At 34.5% G+C, this 24,642-nt stretch overlaps 1 protein-coding gene and 1 pseudogene across 1 annotated transcript; both read right to left on the bottom strand.

The window, feature by feature from the left end:
• Nucleotides 1-247: 247 nt before the first annotated feature.
• LOC101110587 (olfactory receptor 2L2-like) lies at nucleotides 248-1,186 on the bottom strand. The gene has a single exon (XM_004008748.3). It carries the CDS (start codon nucleotides 1,184-1,186, stop codon nucleotides 248-250), a length of 939 nt encoding a protein of 312 aa, XP_004008797.3.
• Nucleotides 1,187-15,154: 13,968 nt separating this feature from the next.
• LOC101110326 (olfactory receptor 2L2-like) lies at nucleotides 15,155-16,093 on the bottom strand (annotated as a pseudogene).
• Nucleotides 16,094-24,642: the final 8,549 nt, after the last annotated feature.

Here is a 24,642-nt window from a genome sequence, read left to right as displayed (position 1 = left end):
AGTTTTCATTTTCATTACTATATCATAATATTAACTTTATTTTAGCAATAAATAAAAGCACTTAAAACTTATGGTAAAAACATTATAAATAATCTAAATACATGATAATATTTTTCCAGGCCAATGAGTGATAGTCTGCTCCTCTAGATTAATTATAGGCCTTGCATTTAAAGATAAGATAATATTTTAATTAACATATACTGATGAATGTATTTACATGCAACTCTTGATACTCATGCAAAAATGTCTACATTTTCACAAAGCAGATTCTCTGAATTACTCTTCTCGAGGCCCCCATCACTTCCTTATTTCTTAAGCTATAGATAATAGGATTGAACACTGGGGTCAGGATGGTGTAGAAGACAGCCAGAACCTTGTCTTCTGTCGGAGATCGAAGGGATCTTGGGCGTAGATAAGTGTAAACAAAGGGTGCATAGTAAAAAGTCACCACTGTGAGGTGGGTGCTGCAAGTTGAATAGGCCTTTTTCTTCCCTTCTGCTGAGTTCATGCGATAGACAGCATGGAGAACACGACCATAGGAAAGTGCAATACCGATGAAAGGCAACAAAAGGAAAACTGTAGTGCTCACAAACACGGTGTACTCATAGACCCAGGTGTCCATGCAGGCCAGAGTCAACATGGCTGGGACATCACAGAAGAAATGATTGATGGCCCTGGATCTGCAATAAGGGATATGGAGGGCATACGTGGTGTGGGCACAGGAGTTGATAGAGCCCATTATCCAAGATCCTATTATCAGCAACACGCACACTCGCCTGGTGATTTGGATGGGATAGTGAAGAGGAAAGCAAATGGCCACATACCGGTCATAAGCCATAGAGGCCAAAAGCAATCCTTCTGCACCTGCTATAGTCAAGAAGAAAAAGCTCTGAATCCCACACCCAATGAAAGAGATAGATGTTTTCCCATACAGAAAATTGTAGGCCATTTTGGGCACAATGGTGGAGATGTAGGTCAGGTCCATGAGGGAGAGCTGACTGAGTAGAAAATACATTGGTGTATGGAGATGGGTGTCCAGAAAGATGAGAAGGATCATGGAGAGGTTACCAAATAGAGCCATTAGGAAAATGAGAACAATGAGAATAAAAAGAAACAGGCCAATTCTTGAGGAAGGGAACAGCCCTAGTAAGATGAAATCAGTGGATGTTTGATTATAATTTTCCATGGGAAATTCATACAATTTTTCCTAAAGATAGAAACAAGATTAAGTCAAGTTTAAAACATTAAGCTATTTTAGATTATTTTTGTCAGACTATGATTATTTAAAATTTTTAAGTTCTTAAATAAAGAACTGGTTTATCATTTTTGGAAAAAAAATAAATTTTAGCTTTTGATTTAAACAGAGGCTCCGTAACAACCTAGAGGGATAGGGTGGGGAGGTAGGTGGGAGGGAGATTCAAGAGGGAGGGGATATATAGATATACCTGTAGCTGATTCATACTGATGTCTGGCAGAAGCTAATGCAATTCTGTAAAGCAGTTATCCTTCAATTAAAAAATAAATATTTTTTTTAAAAATTGAAAGTACAAACATTTTGGCTCAAGTGTTTTCCAGAATTCTTACAGTTGTAAAAAAGTTTACCATGACAGTATTAGGATAAGTATGTTTTACTGACCTATACAGATGCAAGTCACATCAAAAGCAAATATCATAATCAAAATACATTCATAGAAAATTAATGAAAATTCATCCTTTATATAATTCCATTATTAATAAATATTGTTTACAATTAAGGAATGACTTATCTTTCATATTTAAATCCTAATGTTTTGCCTCTAAAGTGTTGCAGCCGATCATCTTGTGGTGAGAAGCTTCTTTTCTTTCTTAGCCTACTTTGTTCTGAGATGTCAAAACAAGTTTCCTTGAAATCAAGTACTAATCAATTTATATTTCATGAAATCTATAATGAATCCTTATTGTCAAATATTATCTACAAAGCTGTCACTCTCCTTTCTCTTCAATAAGTTTCAATAAGTAGTTAAAACAGAGCCTTTGCCTGTATATCTAAAACAACAATTCTCATAGCTTTGATGAATCTGTCCAAGCTGTCCAAAACAGCAGACATTTTATGTCTGCTAGTTTCTCTGACAATTGTGAAAGTTGATGAGTTGTGTCTGACTCTTTGCGACCCCATGGACTATACATGGGATTCTCCAGGGCAGAATACTGGAGTGGTTAGCCTTTCCCTTCTCCAGGGGATCATCCCAACCAAGGGATTGAACCCAGGTCTCCTGCATTGCAGGTGGATTCTTTATCAGTTGAGCCACAAGGGAAGCCCAAGAATACGGGAGTGGGTGGCCTATCCCTTCTCCAGTGGATCTTCCCATCCCAGGAATCGAACTGGGGTCTCCTGCATCTCAGGCAGATTTTTTACCAACTGAGCTATCAGGTTCTGACAATTACATGATATAAATTGCTTAATGGAAGTTTGTCTTACACATTTAACATTTATCTTTTAGTTTCTTATATTTAAGGTTTTTTTTTTTTCCAATTTAGTGTGTAAATTTAAGTACATATATTTGCAATCACTCCCATTAAAAGTCAACTGTTATGATGATAAAAATAGATAAGCTATAATTAAAAGAGAGGATATAAACATAAGCCATAATAAGACGTGAAGTTGTTTAAGAAAATTTGAAGGAAGAAATGGATAAAAGAGTGGTCAATCTCTTAAATAGAAAAGAGAAATTGGCATCTTACAAATCTTTTTCATGGAGATGGGAAAAGAAATTTTCCAAAGACACTGCAAGTGAACAAACTCTACAAAATATATAGTGTTTTAGTTGGTTGTTTAGTTAGTTGTTATAGTTAGTGTTTTGTTTTATATTAAATATTTTAATATAAAAATATTAGCAGACTTTTAAGGAAGTCTGCAACATGAAAGAGGAAGATGCACACGTGTGCACTCACACTCACACAAAAACAAAAATACACATTCACACACAATCAAATAGTACGATTAAAATGATTGGGAAATATAGAAAAAAATGCATTACAAAAAATAGGATTTGTTTGAGACATTACCATTCCACAAAATAAACATCATTAGATATATATAAAATAATCTAGCAAAAGTGACTCCGGCAAAAAAAAAAAAAAAAAGTAATCATAATTGATTTAAAAAAACAAGTGAAACTTAGGAAGGAAAAAAAAAAAACTACCACAATTAAAAGAATTGGAAAACCACAGAAATAATAAAAAAAAAAATTGACATTTTCAAGGGGTAAGAAAATTAGAGAATTAATATAAGACAAACAATATATGCTTATAAATATTTTCACTCCTTGGACTGTACATAGCAAAATAATAATGCAGCTAATAAAATCACTTTTTTTCAGTATTGGCATATATGAAACATATATTCAAACAGCATAGACAGAACACAGAAAAATAAAATAGAAATATTGTCTTGAAAAAATTTTTTTCCTGAAATTTCTAAAGTCTTTTGGAGAGCACTTTTGAAAAATGCAAGTATTGCCTATAAATGTGTGATCTTAAAAATGTCCCAGTGAAAATAACAATAATGAGAACTTCTACATTACTAAAATATATTACATTGCATAACTAAAATATATTCAGATTTTATGATAAATTATATGTTTGTATTTTAGCAATATATACTAGAAGATGAAAAAATGTGCCAACCTAGACAACCCAGACACAAAGTGGGATATAATTATGCTGAAAGGATGGGGAAAGAGAAAAAGAGGTGGAGATGGTGGCATGAGGAGGAGGATTGTCTCCATCCACTGTGGCTAGAGATGGCACCTGGTATTTAATGCTCAGTTGTGTCTGACCCATTGAAACCCCATCTCCAGAATACTGGAGTGGGTAGCCTTTCCATTCTCCAGGGGATCTTCCCAACCCAGGGATTGAACCTAGGTCTCCCGCATTGCAGGCAGATTCCTTACCAGCTGAGCCACAAGGGAAGCCCAAGAACACTGGAGTGGTTAGCCTATCCCTTCTCCATTGGATCTTCCTAACCCAGGAATTGAAACAGGGTCTCCTGCATTGCAGACAGATTCCTCATCAACTGAGCCTGAGGGAAGCCTGAGAAGATAGCATATTGGTGAAAAATATACGTTGAAGAAAAATGGTAAAATATTATAAAATATTTGCCTTGTTAATCAGGAGTGGTGAACTATGAAACCAGTGATTTGTCCTGTTGGCTGTTGAGATTATGTTCTACTCTATTGGAATAAATTATACTCAGGTAGAACTGAAGTCACAGTTACAGAACCCATGTCCAACATTATAATCAATTGTGAAGACTGAAAGCTTTTCCTTTAAGAGGGAATAAAGGCAAATATTTCCACTTTTGTCACTTCTAAATGACATAATACAGGAAGCAAAATTATCTTAGTTCACAGATGACATGATCTTATAGATATAAAAATGTAGAGTCTACCAAAAATTTTTTAAAACTAATAAACATATTTGGCAAAAGTTGTAGGATACAAAAATCAGTTATATTTCACCCTAATAATGTATGATACTAAGAAAACTTTAAGAAATTACATTTCCAAAATCAAGAAAAAGAATAAAATCTCTAGGGATGAACTTAACAAGAAGACTAGTTCTTCAATAAAAATCTCAAAGCATTGCTGAAATAAATTGACAAGATAAGCAAACGGAAAAGTGTTGTGTGCACTTGGGCTGAGAAACTGATATTGTTAAGATGTCAGTACTACCATAAGCAAAACAACAGGTACAATGAAATATCTATCATAATTCTCATGAGTTTGAGGCAGAGAAAAAGTACATCTTAAAATTCTGATGAAATCTCAAGGTCATGAGAACAGCAAAAAAATCTTATAAACTAATTGAACTCAACTGTTTCTGATTCAAAACTCACTACAAAACTGTGATAATATAAAGAGTATACCATTGGCATAAAAACAGACACAAATCAACAAAATAAAACAGAACAAAAATACCACACTTTTTCATATGTGACTCTTAATTTTTAAAAAGTCCAATTCACATATATGTGTATGTATATATATATATATATATATATATATATATATATATATATAAACATTGTCCAGAGGGAGAGGATTTCATGAGAATTTAGAACAAGTATTTATGCACCTCTATTCCTAGAAGCTAAAAGGTGGAAGCAACAAAAATATTCACTGATACATTAAGGTATAAGAAGAATATTATACATATATATAATAAAGCTAGTCAATGGGGATATTTTTTTCAACAAATATTGCTGGGAAATTGGATATTCTGGTCTAATTAATGAAATTGAGACATTGTCTTACATCATAGAAGATAGCATACAAGAATTAACTTAAATGGATCAAGGTTTAAATATGAGCTAAAAGTAAAACATTGGGAGAGGGAGGGAATTTCATGACATTAAATTTAGCTGTGCTATCTCAGATATAATACCAAAATCATGTGCAACAACAATGTATATATATTTATATATGAATTTCTGTTCCTGAAAGAACATTATCAATACAGTGAGGAAGAAACCCATAGAATGGGGGGGGGAACCTTGAAAAATACGTGTCAGATCATAAATTGATATAAGGAATAGATAAAGAACTATACTACTCAACAACAGAAAAACTAATTGAAAAACATGCCATGGGGCAGCTAAGCCCATGTGCTACAAACTAGAGCCTGTGCTATGCAATGAGAGAATCCACTGCAATGAGAAGCCCATGTACCATGAGAGTAGCCTGCACTAACCACAACTGGAGAAAGCTCATGCCCAACAAGGAAGACTCAGCTCAGCCAAAAGTAAATAAATAAATAAATATTAAAAATAAATAAAAGTGGGGGAGTATTTGAGTATATGGGCTTCCCTGGTGGCTCAATGATAAAGAACCCACCTACCAATGCAAAAAGATGTGAATTTGATCCCTGGGTTGGGAAGCTCTCCTGGAGAAGGAAATGGCAGCCCACTCCAGTATTCTTGACTGGGAAATCACATGGATAGAGGAGCTTGGTGGGCTACAGTCCATGGGGTCACAGAAGAATCTGAGTAAACTGAGTTACTAAAAAACAACAACAACACACACACATACATATATTTAAGAATTTCAGTCTTAAAAAAGAAAGAAATTTTAATACTTACTGAAAGGTTGGTCTTATGAGCTGCAAACGACGGTGGGATTCGTGGCGTCCAGAGGAGAGGAATTTGATCCAGGGCCAGTGATGAGGCTTGATCACTCAGAGCTTTCTGTGTAATAACATTTTATTAAAGTATAAAAGATAAAGAAAGCTTCTGACATAGATACCAGAGGGGGACAGAAAGGGTGTCCTCTTGCTAGTTTTGAGCAAGGAGTTATATACCTTGAGCAAGCTGCTAGTTAGAGAAAGGAAATGCCTCACAAACCTGTGACAGTTATACCAGGCCCTTCATCCACAACAGGCATTTTGAGATAGCATTGTCACAAAGTAAGTCATCCTCGATCATAAAACAATTGACATGGATCTTGAAGAAAGGCAGATTTCCAAGCAAATACATAGTTCCTTTACATAGCTTGAGAAAGCATTTCCATAAGAAAAAAGCAATGGTTAGCTCAAAGTTTGAGATTAAAGTTAAGTCCAGATGGAATCAGGTGTCACCATGGCAACACAGGATTAGAAGAGAAAACAAAAGAAAATGTTTTCCACTTGCAGTTTATTTCTTCCTGCCATTGGGGGCATCCTGCCTCCCTACCAAGGCTGTTAACACTCAATACTACAACATGGATGAAACTTATAGATACACTAAGTAAAATAAATAAGTCACACATGACAAACAATCCACAGGATTCTATACATATGAATAGTCAAATTCATACAGATGAAAGTGGAATGATGTTCCCAGGAACATGGAATTGGGACCATTAGTGGGTACAGAGTTTCAGCTGAGTAACATAAAAATGTTCTGGGGTAATGTCAGTAATAATTGCACAATACTATCAATGTACTTAATGTCATTGATCTGTACACTTAAAAATAGTAAATTTTATAGTGTGTATATTTAGCATAGTCAAAACATTTAAATGAAGTTTATTTTATATTTGAAGCTCCAAATATAAAAAATCTATGGCCAGATCCTGAACATGTGCAGAGAAATTGATCTTTTAATAATATGAAAACTTGGTTTCTCTGGTGGCCTGGTGGCTCAGTGGTAAATAACTTGTCAATGCAGGAGATGCAAGTTTGATCCCTGGGTTGGGGAGATCCCCTGGAAAAAGAAATGACTTCCCACTCCATATTCTTGCCTAGGAAATTCCACAGACCAAACCTGGTGGGCTATAGTCCATGGGGTCACAAGAGTAAGACACAATTTAGCAATTAAAATAAAACAATAACTTGCTAAAAAAATGGTAGAGCAATTTTTGAAATAAATGTCATTTAGATTCAACACGATATATCATATTAGACTTTCCCACCTTGTACAATTAGTATCAGTTACTTAGTTGTTGACAAGTGAAAATGTAATATTTCAAATTCCAATGAAACTACTAATATTTATTTCACATGTATTTTATTATATTAGACTTTCTATGGAAAAATGTTTCCATGAGTTACTTAATTCAATCACACTCTGAAGGTGAAATAATAAACACCAAATGGAAAAAAAGGAATGTCACATTTTATCTGATATTTTATTCCATGTATCAGGACTTCCAATGAAACATTCATTTGTTGTTGTTATTCATGTTACACTGTTCAAATCTTCTGTCATTTGATGTTACTTAAAAGATCCTTGAATCTGACAGGGGAACAATCTCAACTATTGAATAGCAATTTTGATTGCTTCAAGATCTAAATTAAATAAGACATCTTTTTCTTAATTGAAAATAAATCCAAATTGTTTATTAGTGTCTTTTATTTTGGATTTATCCACTGAAGGAAAAATAAAGTATTTAAATTTATAAAGCATTTTCAATTTCTTGAATTTTAAATATTTCTTTAAAAGTATTGTCATTGTCAGCAGTAATGACATTATACCTAAGAAGAAAAGAATTAGCAGAAAACGTTCTGATGCTGGATATTTGGGGGAGAAACAAATAAATAAACAAGCCTTGAATCTGCAATATATCCTACATGGAACAGAAGATGAGGGTGTAAAGTTTTCTTGACTGTATCTATAGGTTTTCATTCACCAACATACACAAGAAGTGAAATGAAAGTTACTCAATCATGTCTGACTCTTTGCAACACCATGCCAACCTCGTTTGTCCATTGAATTCTCCAGGCAAGAATACTAGACTGGGTAGCTGTTCCCTTCTCTAGAGTATCTTCCCAACCCAGGGATTAAACCCAGGTATCCCATATTGCCAGTGGATTCTTCACTGTCTGAACCACCAGATAAGCCCAACATACACAAAAATGAAATAAAAAGTAAGAATTGAGCTGCATAAGTTGCTTGTATATTTTTGAGATTAGTTGTTTGTCAGTTGCTTCATTTGCTATTATTTTCTCCCATTCAGAAGGCTATCTTTTCACCTTGCTTATAGTTTCCTTTGTTGTGCAGAAGTTTTAAATTTTAATTAGATCCCATTTGTTTATTTTTGCTTTTATTTCTAGAATTCTGGGAGGTGGATCATAGAGGATCCTGCTGTGATTTATGTCTGAGAGTGTTTTGCCTATGTTCTCCTCTAGGAGTTTTATAGTTTCTGGTCTTACATTTAGATCTTTAATCCATTTTGAGTTTATTTTTGTGTGCGGTGTTAGAAAGTGATCTAGTTTCATTCTTTTACAAGTGGTTGACCAGTTTTCCCAGCATCACTTGTTAAAGAGATTGTCTTTACTCCATTGTATATTGCCTCCTTTGTCAAAGATAAGATGTCCATATGTGTGTGGATTTATCTCTGGGCTTTCTATTTTGTTCCATTGATCTATATTTCTGTCTTTGTGCCAGTACCATACGGTGTTGATGACTGTGGCTTTGTAGTAGAGCCTGAAGTCAGGCAAGTTGATTCCTCCAGTTCCATTCTTCTTTCTCAAGATTGCTTTGGCTATTCAAGGTATTTTGTATTTCCATACAAATCTGGAAATTATTTGTTCTAGTTCTGTGAAAAATATCGCTGGTAGCTTGATAGGGATTGCACTGAATTTGTAGATTGCTTTGCATAGTATACTCATTTTCACTATATTGATTCTTCCGATCCATGAACATGGTATAAATGGGCCAAAGAACTAAATAGACATTTCTCCAAAGAAGACATATGGATGGCTAACAAACACATGAAAAGATGCTCAACATCACTCATTATTAGAGAAATGCAAATCAAGACCACAATGAGGTACCACTTCACACCAGTCAGAATGTCTGTGATCCAAAAGTCAGCAAGCAATAAATGCTGGAGAGGGTGTGGAGAAAGGGAACCCTCCTACACTGTTGGTGGGAATGCAAACTAGTACAGCCACTATGGAGAACAGTGTGGAGATTCCTTAAAAAATTGCAAATAGAACTGCCTTATGACCCAGCAATCCCACTGCTGGGCATACACACCGAGGAAACCAGAACTGAAAGAGACACATGTACCCCAGTGTTCATTGCAGCACTGTTTATAATAGCCAGGACATGGAAACAACCTAGATGTCCATCAGCAGATGAATGGATAAGAAAGCAGTGGTACATATACACAATGAAGTATTACTCAGCCATTAAAAAGAATACATTTGAATCAGTTCTAATGAGGTGGATGAAACTGGAGTTGATTGTACAGAGTGAAGTAAGCCAGAAAGAAAAACACCAATACAGTATACTAACACATATATATGGAATTTAGAAAGATGGCAATGATGACCCTGTATGCAAGATAGCAAAAGAGACACAGATGTGTAGAGTGGACTTTTGGACTCAGAGGGAGAGGGAGAGGGTGGGATGATTTGGGAGAATGGAATTGAAACTTGTATACTATCATGTAAGAAATGAATCGCCAGTCTATGTCCAATGCAGGATACAGCATGGTTGGGGCTGGTGCACGGGGATGACCCAGAGAGATGTTATGGGGAGGGAGGTGGGAGGGGGGTTCATGTTTGGGAATGCATGTACACCCGTGGTGGATTCATGTCAATGTATGGCAAAACCAATATAGCATTATAAAGTAAAATAAAGTAGAAAAAAAAAAAAAGTAAATCAGCCACTGTTTGTTGTAAAGACAAACTTCTGTAAAATTTTAAGTTTCTTAGCATAGTCATCTGTTTGTTAGGCTTTTTCTTATGCGTAAGAGGAAGTAATTGGACTTTATTCAAGAGTCCTAGAAATGGACAGTGAGGGAAAAGGTTCATACATTCACACTGGAAAAATAGATTGAAATAAGCTTCTGTGACCAATTAGCTCTCTTCCTATAATATTCTCATTTCTATAAATGATTCTAAAGTTTTGGTGAATCAAAATGGTCTACACATTATGTGACAATAGCAATGATATATGCGTAAACTTCTTCCTACCTATGAAATTATATTCACTTCTTATCTGTGAAATTATATGCACTTAACAAGTAAAAGAGACACCCTAAAATTTCACTATCATAAATCATTACTCCTTATAAAATCATATAACCTCAGGGTTTTTGTAGTTCAGTACTTCAGGTCTAGTGGAGAAGGAAATGACAGCCCAGTATTCTTGCCTGGGAAATCCCATGGACAGAGGAGCCTGGCAGGCTGCAGTCCATGGTGTCTCAAAGAGCCAGACTAGACTGAGCAACTGAGCACACATTTTGGATACAGATCTGGTTTCTTGCTCTGATTGTGGATCCTGGTCTCTGGGAGAAGTCTCCTAATCTAATATCTTGATCTCTCACTATACTCTCAGGGAGATCATACCTTGTCTGCTGTCATCCATATGCCACATGAACTGGACTTGGGTGGTTCAGCCTCATCAGCTCTCATCAGTTAGGTGTTTAGTCTCAGTTTGGCGACATTGGCTTAGCACAAATTACTACATTTGAGATCTATTGTCTCTTTTCAAACAAATTCATCCTTTTGAACAGACTCTTACTCTAAGTCAATATGAATTTATTCTCCTTGTAGAAGGGCACAGGAGAAGGAAATGGGAATCTGCTCCAATATTCTTGCCTGGAGAATCCTGTGGCTGGAGGAGCTTGATGGGCTGCTGTCCATGGGGTCACACAGAGTCAGACATGACTGAAGCGACTTAGCATGCGTGTATGCATTGGAAAAGGAAACAGCAACCCACTCCACTGTTCTTGCCTGGAGAATCCCAGGAACAGAGGAGCCTGGTGGGCTGCCCTCTATGGCGTTGCACAGAGTTGGACATGACTGACGCGACTTAGCAGCAGCAGCAGCAGAACGCACAAGTGGAAATGTTGGCTATAGTACTAAAGCTTTGATTCAAGGCTTTGCAAATTCCTGAGGGATCAGATTAGGATTAAAATAAATGCTGTATCTTTGTTTAAGGTGTCATAATGTTTTAAATTATTGTGAGTCACAGGTAAGAGGAAAAGTTTTCTTCAGTCTGGGGGGGAAAAAAAACAAAACATTAAGGATCCAGCAATGTTTCAAACAAAATGTAATAAAAAATTGCAATCATCATCTTTAGATCATTCAGCCCCAAGTAATGAGTACTTGTTATTAAATCTAGGTTTTCCATTAGTCCCTTTCATGAATGTCCTTGAAATAGAGCACTTGTGTAGAAACATTTTTGTAAATATCTAAATTAAACAATAACTATAAATGACAAAGACAAAAGATACAAAAATTTATTTCATAAGAAAATGTAGTAATTTTTGTGATATGCAAAATTTTAAGATGATAATTTGCATTATGACTGTTAACATTGTCCCAGAATATATCAGATGACTAAAAATAACATATAACTTCTGGAATGTATACCATAATACACACCAATACAACATTAGCAATGTAAACAAGTCTTAGTATTACTTCTTATTTGACAATTCTTTGCATGTAATTTCACATATTAGCCTAATTAGTTTAACATTTCTATTTTTATAAGGTGAGATAATTTTTTTTTTTTGCAATTTTACAGGAGTTTAATGAAAAATACCAAAGTTAATTTGATTTCAACAGATCTTTCCTTGGCATTTGAGTTTGGGAAATTGGTTAAGAATTGATAAAAGGTTTTAAAACACTTGGTCAAGTAGAATTATAGGTCGCTGTGAAAAAAATTCCTATCTCTCATTTTAACCATAAAGAAAATTAAGGATTTTGTAAGCAAGTACAAACTGTTAAGTATTAGTTTTTTTTTTTTAAACATAGTCTTTCAACAAAGAAAACTGTTTTTTTTTTTTTTAATTACTCAAAGACCTACTAAGGACAACATAGGAAATTAATTTTATATAATGCTAAATCCTCATTTTCTAGGCAGTTACTTAAACAGTAAATAAAATTGTTTCCAGTTTCTTTTAAAGGGCAGAACAAAATATATTGTGTCAGGACAGAAATAGATTGATGTCTCCTGATTCCTTCTATTACTCACTACCTAAAATGGGAAGGAGTCTGGAATGCATTTGCCTGCTTGCTTCCACACTTCCTTAGGATATTTACAATGACAAAAACTGACATCCCCACCATTTTGCTGGTTTTACATTATGTCATCCCCTTTGTATTTGTTCAATCTACAGTTCTCAAAGCATAGAGCATGTGTGCTTACATAGGTTCTCATACTCAGATACTAACCTTGCTTAATTATTGCTCTGCTGCCATCTTGAAATTCTTAATTTTATCACTGAGTACACACGTGAGCAGAGGGTCTATACTGGGTGGCGACATTAGTATGCAGTTTCAGTCCAGCAGCAGGACTTGTACACATAAGGGCAAGCAACATGGACATGAAGAAATATGCCTGGCCTCCCCATGTCCACACATGCATTAGTGTTCAGGGCACTACAGGACCCCAGGGAAGTGGCTGGGTGGAGCTTGAACCCAGCTAGGTGGTAGTGGTGACAACAGCAAATATAGATACAACAATGGTGAATAGGCCACTGCCTAAGAGAGAGAAGGAGATTTACTTAGCAAGAGAAATGACTCTTATGGAGATGGGGGCTGACTTATTTTTCCATTCAGTGTTAAACCCTGTGTAATCTGCTAAATTATTAACAATCTCACCCAAGTGTTGGAACAGGAAATGATAGGTTTAGGGAGTAAACTTTTCCAATAAATACTTACAAAAGTGTACAAATAATCATTACAAAAGATCATATCATGGAATTATTATCAAAGTATAAAATATATGGTTTTAAAAACTCTTGAAATATTGTAAAACAAATGTCCACAGGCTTAGAACTAATATTTAAAGCTTGCTTAAAGATTTAAAATTAATTTGAAAGATCAGAGATGGAAAAGCATACCATTTTCATGTAAACTTTCAGAAAACAATTATTCAAACATTTTTAAAATTAATTTTCTTATAATTGAATGTGTAGTGACAAAATGAGTGAACAGATAATTGAAACATCATTCTTATACAAAGTCAACTAATTGTCAGAAATTGAAGATGAATCATTAAAATGCTATTGACTAAATTTATGTTTAAAGTTAAATTTAGACTTATATAAAATAGATTTGTATTAATTGATAACTTGAAGCTGCTTCATAAGATAAATACTTTCAGAAAACATTTCTTCTCCTTTTGAATCATCAGATATGTGTGTACTAGAATTTATATTTAATATAATTTATCAAAAATTCAGCCTGATATTCTCCTAAACTATAAGCACTCCTAATAGCTCCAGTAACATAAGCAGAAAGAATCTTTTAAAATTTAAATATTAAAAATCATCAGAAATTCATTGAAACTTAGTATTTATCACCAGATGCTGAAAACACTGTAATTATATTAACAGAGAATAAAGTTTATAAAGCTTTAAATTTAGTGAAAATAAAGTGGAAAGTATTGATCTCCCAAATCTGATAATGAACCATTATGTTTATATGCTATATATATATATATATATATATATATATATATATATATATAATTTTTTTTGGAATGTGTAATTTCATTTCACAACTAAAGAATTAATTTTGAAGGAAAAACTACGTTTGAGCAACAATAATCTAACATTTTTTTAATTTTTATTTTTTAGCAAGAGTCCTCATATGTTCATTTTGGGATTTGCCTTGCATATTATGTAGAATATGAACCTCCCCTTCTCTGCCACAGGTGAGAGGTTAAGTGCATTTCTGCATTGATCACTAATGGATAACAATTTAAATGGAAATTTACTTGAACTGATGAATTTTTGTTGATACAGTGATGAGATCTGCTTAGGAAAGTGATCAAGCCATCATATGAAGTAAGAAAATTAGTTTACAAAGTTAACTTCCCCAGTAAAACTATGGGATGTAGTGAGTAGAGAATAAAATCTCATTTGAGAGACATCATCTAATACAAAAGTTGTAATGGCAATTTAGCAGGTACACAGTATGTTTTGAGAGTAGCTATTTGAGAGTAGCTGTTTGCATGGAATTCCTCAACAGTTTTAATTTCCACTAATGAGACTAAATGCTGACCCACTTGTATAATTGTCTTAGCAATCTCTTGTGGCATTTTCAAGGCCTATTGTTGATTTCCAGGTATACCTAACATGATAGATGCATCACCCTGCAATTAGCATAAACTCAGTTTCTGTTCAGAGTGGTATAAGGACTTCAGAATTTCAGCTAAATCTCTAACAGAAAGTTTCCCCTTATTGAAATTAAAAAAAAAAGTGTTACTGGTAATTATGGTTATACCATAAGAAGAACAAAAAGTATTCTGTCTTTTAATTTTATCTAGACATTCAGAAAATGTGGTTCAGACCTATTGAAAAATGTATTGAAAACTGTGGAACTGTTATGGTGAATGCTATTCTGTTATTCAGTTAATGTCCATGTTCACTACTAAATGACAGGGAATCTTTCTAGTTGTCAGTCTATCAACAAAAATGCATTTGAAATTGATTTAAAAAAAGGAAACAAGAAATAAGATTGAGATTTTTCAAGATATGAACTATTTTCTTGTCCTCTAAATCCATTTTACTCTTTTCATTTAATAAAATAATATTTTTAATGACTATACAGTTATATATATAAATAAATATATAAATTATATATATAATATATAATTTATATATATAACTATACAGTTATAAACATATATACATATATATAACTCCTGGTATTCCTGCAAAAATTTAGTCTACATTTTCATAGGAGAGATTCTCTGAGTTACTCTTCTCAGGGCCCCAATCACCTCCTTGTTTCTCAGGCTGTAGATAATAGGATTGAGCATCGGGGTAAGGATGATGTAAGAGACAGCCAGAACTTTGTCCTCTGTTGGAGTACGCAGAAATCTTGGGCGTAGATACGTGTAAACAAAGGGTGCATAGTAGAAAGAAACCACAGTGAGGTGGATGCTGCAGGTTGAATAGGCCTTCTTCTTCCCTTCTGCTGAGTTCATGCGATAGACAGCAAGGAGAACATGGCCATAGGAAAAAGCAATATCAATGAAGGGCAGCAAAAGGAAAAGTGTGGTGCTCAGAAACACTGTGTATTCATAGACCGCTGTATCAATGCAGGCTATTGTCAACATGACTGTGACATCACAGAAGAAATGATTGATGGACCTGGATTGGCAATAAGGGATAGAGAGAGTATATGTGGTGTGGGCACAGGAGTTGATAGAGCCCATTATCCAAGATCCTGTTATCATCAATATGCACACTCTTTTGCTGATTCTCACGGGATAATGAAGAGGAAAGCAAATGGCCACATAATGATCATCAGCCATAGAGGCCAAAAGCAATCCTTCTGCACATGCCATAGTCAAGAAGAAGAAGCTCTGAATCCCACACCCAATGATGGAGATAGACTTGTTTGCAAACGGAAAATCATAGGCCATTTTGGGAACAGTGGTAGAGATGTAGTTCAGATCCATGAGGGAGAGCTGGCTAAGCAGAAAATACATGGGCTTGTGAAGACGGATGTCCAGAAAGATGAGAAGAATCATGGAAAGGTTACCAGCTAGAGCCATTAAGAAAATGAAAACAATGAGAATAAAAAGAAACAGACCAGTTCTTGAAGAGGGAAACAATCCCAATAAGATGAAATCAGTTGATGTTTGATTATAATTTCACATGGGTCATTCATGTAATTATTCCTAAAGGCAGACACAAGAGTACATAATTCAAATTTAAAACAATAATATATTTCTATAGTATTATTTTAGTCAGGCTGAATATTGTTTAAAGTTTTACTACTCTGTAATAAAGAACTGGAGTTATCTATATTGGAAAAATTGTAATAATGATGAAGTTAAAATTATAAAGAATAACATTTTAAGAACTGATACATTTGAGTGACTGTACAACATAAGCAGAATACAGAAAAATAAATAAGTATTTTATTAAAAAGGGGTTTTCTTATAAAATTCTTAACATCTCTCAAAACATTTTCTTGAAATTCTCAGTATCACCTTAAAGTTTCTTGACTGAGGAAAGCAAAATAAGAGGAACTATTCATATGGAAAGACTAAAATATAAGGTTTTACAGTAATTAATATTTTTCTACTTTAGCAATGTATACTAGAAGATGGAAAAGTGTTCTCAACCTAGCCATCATAGACACAAAGTGGGATTTAACTATGATGGAAAGAGGGGAAAGATAAAAGGTAGTTGGAGGCAGTTATATGTGGAAGGAGAAGGTCTCCATCCACTGCGGCCAGAGTGGATGTAATCAAGAGATGATACTTAATGTTTAGTAATTAAGCATAAGACAACATATGAAAAAGCAGAGAAATTACTTTGATAACAAAGGTCCATCTAGTCAAAGTTATGGTTCTTCCAGTAGTCATGTATGGATGTGAGAGTTGGACTACAAAGAAAGCTGAGCATTCAAGAATTGATGTTTTTGAACTGTGGCGTTGGAGAAGACTCTTGAGAGTCCTTTGGACAGCAAGGAGATCCAACCAGTCCATCCTACAGGAAATCAGTTCAGAACAGTCATTGGCAGGACTGATATTGAAGCTGAAACTCCAATACTTTGGCCACCTGATGCAAAGAACTGACTCATTGGAAAAGACCCTGATGATGGGAAAGATTGAAGGTGGGAGGAGAAGGGGATGACAGAGGGTGAGATGGTTGGATGGCATCACTGACTCAATGGTCACGAGTTTGAGTAAGCTCCAGGAGTTGGTGATGGACAGGGAGGCCTGGCATGCTGCAGTCCATGGGGTCACAAAGAGTCGGACCTGAAAGAGTGATTGAACTGAAACAAACTGAAGCATGAGAAGGTAAGCATACTGTTGAGATATATACAGGTAAATAGAAGGGAAAACTTAAAATATTATAAAATTTTGCTTTGTGGATCAGGAGGAGTGGGCTTATGAAAGTTTGTTTTGTCCTGTAGGTTGCTGAGATCATGTTTTTACTTTATTTCAATAAAATATCTCACATCTAACATTATACTCAATGGTGAAAGATTGAAAACTTTTCCTTTAAGAGATAAAACAGGCAAGGAAGTTTTAGATATATAAACTTGCAATGAGTCCACCAAAAATCTGTTAGAATTGATAAAGCTGCCATTGTATTGATATCCATTTATAATATACAATACCAAAAAGAATTTAAGAAAAATTTGTATCTACCATATCATGAAAAAGACTAAAATCCCTGGGAATAAAGTTAAAGAAGGCAATAACTTCTTCACTGAAAATCACAAAACATCACTGAAAAAAATTGAAAGACAAAAAAAAAAAAAAATGGAAGAGCACTATGTGATCCTAGCTTGAAAAATGAATACTGTTAAGATGTCAAAACTATAAGCAAACAACAGGTGCAATTAAATATCCCTGCTGCGGCTGCTGCTAAGTTGCTTCAGTTGTTTCCGACTCTGTGCAACCCCAGAGACGGTAGCCCACCAGGCTCCCCCATCCCTGGGATTCTCCAGGCAAGAACACTGGAGTGGGTTGCCATTTCCTTCTCCAGTGCATGAAAGTGAAAAGTGAAAGTGAAGTCACTTAGTCGTGTCCGACTCTTAGTGACCCCATGGATTGCAGCCTACCAGGCTCCTCCGTCCATGGGATTTTCCAAGCAAGAGTACTGGAGTGGGTTGCCATTGCCTTCTCCAGTTAAATATCTCTACATAATGCCAATGGGTTTTTCAGGCAGAAACACAAAAATACATTCTAAAATTCTTACGAATCTCAAGATACTGAGAATAGCCAGAATTTGAGAATCCACTGTTTCTGATTCAAAACTTACAAAACTATGAAAATAAAAATAGTATGGTATTTACAAAAAGACAGACTTAATGCAACAATATAAAACAGAGATACCAGAAAAAATATTTTTGACATGGGTCTCAAAGCCATTATGTGGATATATTGATTTGTCTTACACCATACACAAGAATTAACTTAAATGGATCAAAGTGTTAAATATAAAACTAAAATCACAAAGTTTTAGAGGAAAATACGGTGGAAAAATTTCATGACATTGAATTTAGCTCTCCTTTCTTGGATATAACATCAAAACCGTGTGTAAAACCAACAAATATAAATAAGTTGGACTTTTATCAAAATTAAAAGCTTCTGTGCATTATAGAACTTTATTAATATAGGAAATAAGAAACCCTCAGAATAGAAAAAATATTTGCAAAATATGTATTTGATGATGGATTGATATAGGGGTTATACATAAAACTACAGACTCAACAACAACAAAACCTAATTTAAAAATGGGCAAAATACTTGAAACATTTCTCAAAGACAATAAACAGAGGAAAATATGCTCAACAAGACTAATTATAGAAAAATTCAAATCAAAACTACAAGATATCACATCTCACACTTTAATGGCAAAAATTAACAGAAAGTGTTGACAAGAATATGAGGAAATTAGATAATATGCAACATAATGCAAAGCAGTGTAACCACTGTAGAAAATGATGTGAAAACTTACAGAAAAACAAAGAAAAAATATCATATGGGATTCCCAGGTGGAACACTGGTAAAGAATCTGCCTGCCAATGCAGGAGGGGCAAGAGACATGGGTTCTATCCCAGGGTTGGAGTATCGCCTCCAGCAGGAAATAAATGGCAACCCATTCCAATTTTCTTGCCTGAAAAGAATGACTAACCCTTCAAAATGAAGGGCTTTCTTCTGTATATTATAGCTTGGATGAAGCTTGGAGATATTATGCAAAGTAAAATGCAGTCATGACTACCCATGTTTATTATTCCATATACAGGTTTACAATGGGTAATCAAATACATAGAAACAAAGTGCATTGATGGTAGTTCAGATCAGTTCAGTTCAGTCTCTCAGTCATGTCCAACTCTGCGACCCCATGAATCGCAGCACGCCAGGCCTCCCTGTCCATCACCATCTCCCAGAGTTCACACAGACTCACATCCATTGAGTCAGTGATACCATCCAGCCATCTCATCCTCTGTCGTCCCCTTCTCCTCCTGCCCCCAATCCCTCCCAGCATCAGAGTCTTTTCCAATGAGTCAACTCTTCACATGAGGTGGCCAAAGTACTGGAGCTTCAGCTTTAGCATCATTCCTTCCAAAGAAATCCCAGGGTTGATCTCCTTCAGAATGGACTGGTTGGATCTCCTTGCAGTCCAAGGGATGCTCAAGAGTCTTCTCTAACACCACAGTTCAAACACATCAATTCTTTGGCGCTCAGCCTTCTTCACAGTCCAACTCTCACACCCATACATGACCACAGGAAAAACCATAGCCTTGACTTGATGGACCTTAGTCGGCAAAGTAATGTCTCTGCTTTTGAATATACTATCTAGGTTGGTCATAACTTTTCTTCCAAGGAGTAAGCATCTTTTAATTTCATAGCTGCAGTCACCATCTGCAGTGATTTTGGAGCCCCCAAAAATAAAGTCTGACACTGTTGTTAGGCACTGGTAAGTGGAAGAAATGGGGTTAGTGTTCATGAGTATGGAGTTTCATATGGGTAAGATAAAAATGTTCTGTGGTGATGTGGATAATTATTGCACAGTAATGTCAGTGGACCTGATGTCATTGACTTGTCTACATAAAAATTGATAAATAGAAAATTTTATAGTGTGCATATTCACCACAATAAAGAAGTCAAATATATAATTTCAATATAATTGAAATTACTTCAAATTTGGAATTCCAAATATATTGTACAAAATCTATGTTGGGGTCCTGAATATGTATGTGTAGGGGAATTAATCTTCCAGTAATATGTGGCTTGTGAAAACTTGCCATGAAATAACTTTTTTTATACATATTATTTGGAACCAACATGATACAACATATTAAACTTCCATATTTAAAACTTATATTGGTAAACTAATAATTTATAAGTTAAAAATATAATATTTGAAATTGCCAATAAAAATATGATCATTTCTATCACATATATTTTATATAGGACTGTCAATGAAAATGTTTCTATAAGGTAGTTAATATTATAACATTCAAAGGAAAAAAAATAAGCACCAATGGAAACAATAAATGCCACGTTGTACTGGATATTTTATTCCATGTATCATGACTGCTGATGGAGCAATTTTTGGTTATTCATGTTGCATTCTTCTAGTACACTGTCATGTGATAATACTTAACTATATCTGACAGGGAAGCTATCTCAAATGTTGATATCAACATTTAATATTGAAAAATCAGAAGAGGACAATTTATTCTTGGGTAAAAATAATCAAATCATTTATTTTTTCTTATTTTTAGCCACTGATGAATAATAAACTATTTCAAGCTATAAAATATTTTCAATAATTTGATTACTTAAATTTCTTTAAAAAGCATTTCAATCAATGAATCAATCTATTAATGACATATTGATATTAATACCTATATGTAAGAGGAAAGACCTAACAGGAAAAAAATCTGAATTTTTTTGTACAGGAGGAAAAATGAACTTCTAATCTGGACTTATCCTACATGGAGAGAAATTGAAGGTGTAAGATTTTGTTGGTTATCTCCATAGCTCATCACTTGAAATGTGTGAAGTTATGTTTCAGGATTTATTACATTTGATCTTAACCACTGTCTCTTGAGCTTGACATCAAACTGATATTTTATTTATAATAAACTTGAGGTTCAGAGTTCAAAGTGACTTTACTTTAAATTTTATCATTGGATAGCTATCTCTCTATCTATCCATCTAATATCTGTATATCTATTATCCATCTAAATGAATTTTTCATCTACTTTGTAACTAAAATATTAAATATTTTGAAGTAAAGCATCTGAAATAGTGTAGGCCACCTTGCATTCACCATAAAAAATATAAAGTAAGATAGCAAAAGAAAAATTAAGGGTTATTAAAATAGAAATTCTATACAGATGGCAGAAAATCAGGAATATGTATGAAAATTTTCTTAAAAATCTAAAATTAATTCAATATTTACAATTGACTCACTGTGAGGTATTCCCCTATTTTGTCGCATATATTTCCTTAATATATTTTCTTTTGACCTCACAACAAGCATACACATGACCTTTAAAACATAAAGTCTCTTGAAGCCTCTAAATAAAGTTGAATTCTTGTCTAGATCCCAATACAAAATTGACAATACCTAGGAAAATTTGGGCTTCCCTGGTAGTTCATCTGGTGAAGAATCTGGCTTGCAATGCAGGAGACCCCAGTCCAATTCCTGGGTTGGGAAGATCCCTTTGAGAAGGCACAGGCCACCCACTCCATTATTCTTGGGCTTTCCTGGTGTCTCACACAGTACAGAATCAATCACCTGCAATGCCGGAGACCTGGTTTTGATCACTGGGTCTGGAAGATCACTTGGAGGAGGACACAGCGACCCACTCCAGTAATCTTGTTTGGAGAATCCCAATGGACAGAGAAGCCTGGTGGGCTACAGTCCATGAGCTTGCAAAGAATAGGACATGACTGAGCAACTAAGCAGAGGAAAGTTTATTTGTGAAGGGACAACCATATTATCTGCTGTCCAATTCAGATTGTAGATTATAGATAATATTCTATATTATGAGTAAAGCCATGTGCGTGCTGCCCATCATTCAAAATGATTGCATATTATCTCTTAAAGTCAATATGCATCAGTTTCACTCTAGACATTTTCCTGTTTACACTTAGAATTGAAAAAGGCTAATGATTCATATACTTAATATATGATTTCTAAAACTATAATTTAGTTATTAAATTTTTTAAAAGTTTAATCATATAAGTATAAAGTGAGTTTTTCAACTGTATAGTGAGTAGCAGCTGTGTCAGGAAATATGAAAGGGTGTTCTCTAGATTTCAGATAAGGCAGAATTTTCCTCCAAAGCACCATTTTATTATGCTCTACAGTCTCTTCACCTTTGATCAAAATTATTCTCAAATAAAGATCACACTTAGTTGCAAACTAGAGCTTCTGTGATAATTTGCAGATTTGCAAATGAATACAATTTGTGGGGTCACAAAGAATCAGACATGACTGAGCGACTGAACTGAACTGAACTGATAGCTAAGAAGTCTGCTTGAACTGGCCTGACTGAAAGTCTTATAAGAAATAAGTTTGGGATTTTTAAAGTTTCTAAAGAATAGACACTCTGCAACAGATTTATAGCAAAATGGACCACTTTGTATCTTTTTAGAATCTTGAAATAACATAACATCCTGGATCCTCTCCAAACTGACTTTCCTTATTTGTGTGTAGGGTTGGAAAATCAGTAAACCAAGTCAGTTTTATGGGGAGGTCTTTTTTGGGGCTTCTCTGGTGGCTCAGATGGTAAAGCGTCCGCCTGCAATGTGGGAGACCCGGGTTTGATTCCTGGGTCGGGAAGATCCCCTGGAGAAGGAAATGGCAATCCACTCCAGCATTCTTTCCTGGAAAATCCCACGGACGGAGGAGGCTGATAGGTTACAGTCCATGGGGTCGCAAAGAGTTGGACACAACTGAGCGACTTCACTTTCACTTTTATTGTTTTAGCTACATGAAGTCAATGATAGTTCCTAAATACTGACTGATTATACAGCAATCCAAATGTCAATAATAATAATTATTTTGTATTGTTATCAGTTATGTGAAATTGAGAGCACTGTATAACAGCTTTCAAAGTCACAATCAAAGCAGCCAGAAGTGTGTCCTCTGGAATCCAGGATAAGCATGGCTGTCCATAATATCTTTAATGGACCTATGTGGGAGTCCATGTTCCCTAAAGTGTTTCCACAACAGATTTCAGTAAAGAAGAGAGCAAAGATTACACAATGGCTTATATTAGTTTGCTAACTTAGAAATTTTATTGATAGTATTTAGAAATCACATGTGTATTTTCAATTTTTGAAGCTAGACAGTTTAAGAGCAATATATGTTTTACCGTACAAATATATCTAGCTGACAATGTGCTCAGTTGCTTAGTCAAGGTTGACTCTATGAGACCCCATGGACTGTAGCCCGCCAGACTCCTCTGTCCATGGAATTTTCCAGGCAAGAATACTAGAGTGGCTTGCCATTTCCTTCTCCAGGGATCTTCCTAAGCCAGGGATCAAACCTGAGTCTCCTGTGTCTCTTAACACAAGATTCCAAATCAAATATACCCTAATTAAAAGAAAAACAAAACCAAAACACCTGAATAAATGTTTGAGAAGTTCATCTTTTTTTATTTGTAAGTTTACATATTTCAGGATAAATTATTTATGTATTTTATTTAAACTAACTATAGTCAAAGTTTCTTTTTGGAATTTACCAATTAAGGAGATGCCTGGATTTATTCATTGCTTATCATAAACAGAAGTATTTAATCTTTAATAAACTTCTCTCAATTGCTTGCTGAAGAATACTTCCTCTTTTGTGGAAAATAATAAAATGACCACTAATACATTTTATTATATTCACATTTTCACTCATTCACTGGCCTAATTAGCTGACAGGTGTCCAGTGGTCATCATATGAACAATGCTATTTTCTGAGTAAATTTATTTGAAAAATCTCTGAACAATTTGCATATTAATTTTAATCCATGTTTGACATTTTAAGTACTTCTATGGAAACTCAGCAGCAACCACTATTTTAGGACTTATTTACCTAGAGCTTTATTCTAAGAAATGATGTATTTTTTCTGATAGTCACATCCGAAAGTCCATTGAGATTTCATCAATGTAGGTTAAGTCACTAATAATCCAAGATGGCTTTAAGCCAAGATTAGGAAAGAAGTTTTGATAGGTTGTATAGACATTTGCACAGAGGAATTAAGGGTAAATTCAGTGGAGATGGAAGTAATTTTTCTTTTAGTTCTATATTAAGATGTCTCTAAAGTTTTTGGACCATATATTTTATATGTGGCTGTTCAGTAAGTTCAAATTATGTTATGTTTGCATTTAGCTATTTATTTGCCAGTTTTGATTATATTGATCTGATTTTTATAAATTAAATGAAATATGTTTAGTTTAATAAAAATATGGAAATAAAAATATCATCTATGTGGGAGTTGTCTTTAATTTATTTTAGGGTTTACATATTTTCAATTATTTCCCTTCAGATGAAAAATCTCATTGAAGTATGCGACTTTAAATTATTAAAGTACTTATTGAAAATAATGATATTACTGTTAACCATGTACCCTTCAAAAATTCTCCAAACCATTTAAGAGGAAAGCATATTTTCAGACTCCTGTGAGGCCAGCATCACTCCGATATCAAACTCAAAAATATCACAAGAAAATAAA

The sequence above is a fragment of the Ovis aries genome, chromosome 5 (genome assembly GCF_016772045.2).
Source record: "Ovis aries strain OAR_USU_Benz2616 breed Rambouillet chromosome 5, ARS-UI_Ramb_v3.0, whole genome shotgun sequence".
Classification (NCBI taxonomy): domain Eukaryota; kingdom Metazoa; phylum Chordata; class Mammalia; order Artiodactyla; family Bovidae; genus Ovis; species Ovis aries.
This window is presented reverse-complemented; position numbering and strand designations above follow the sequence as displayed.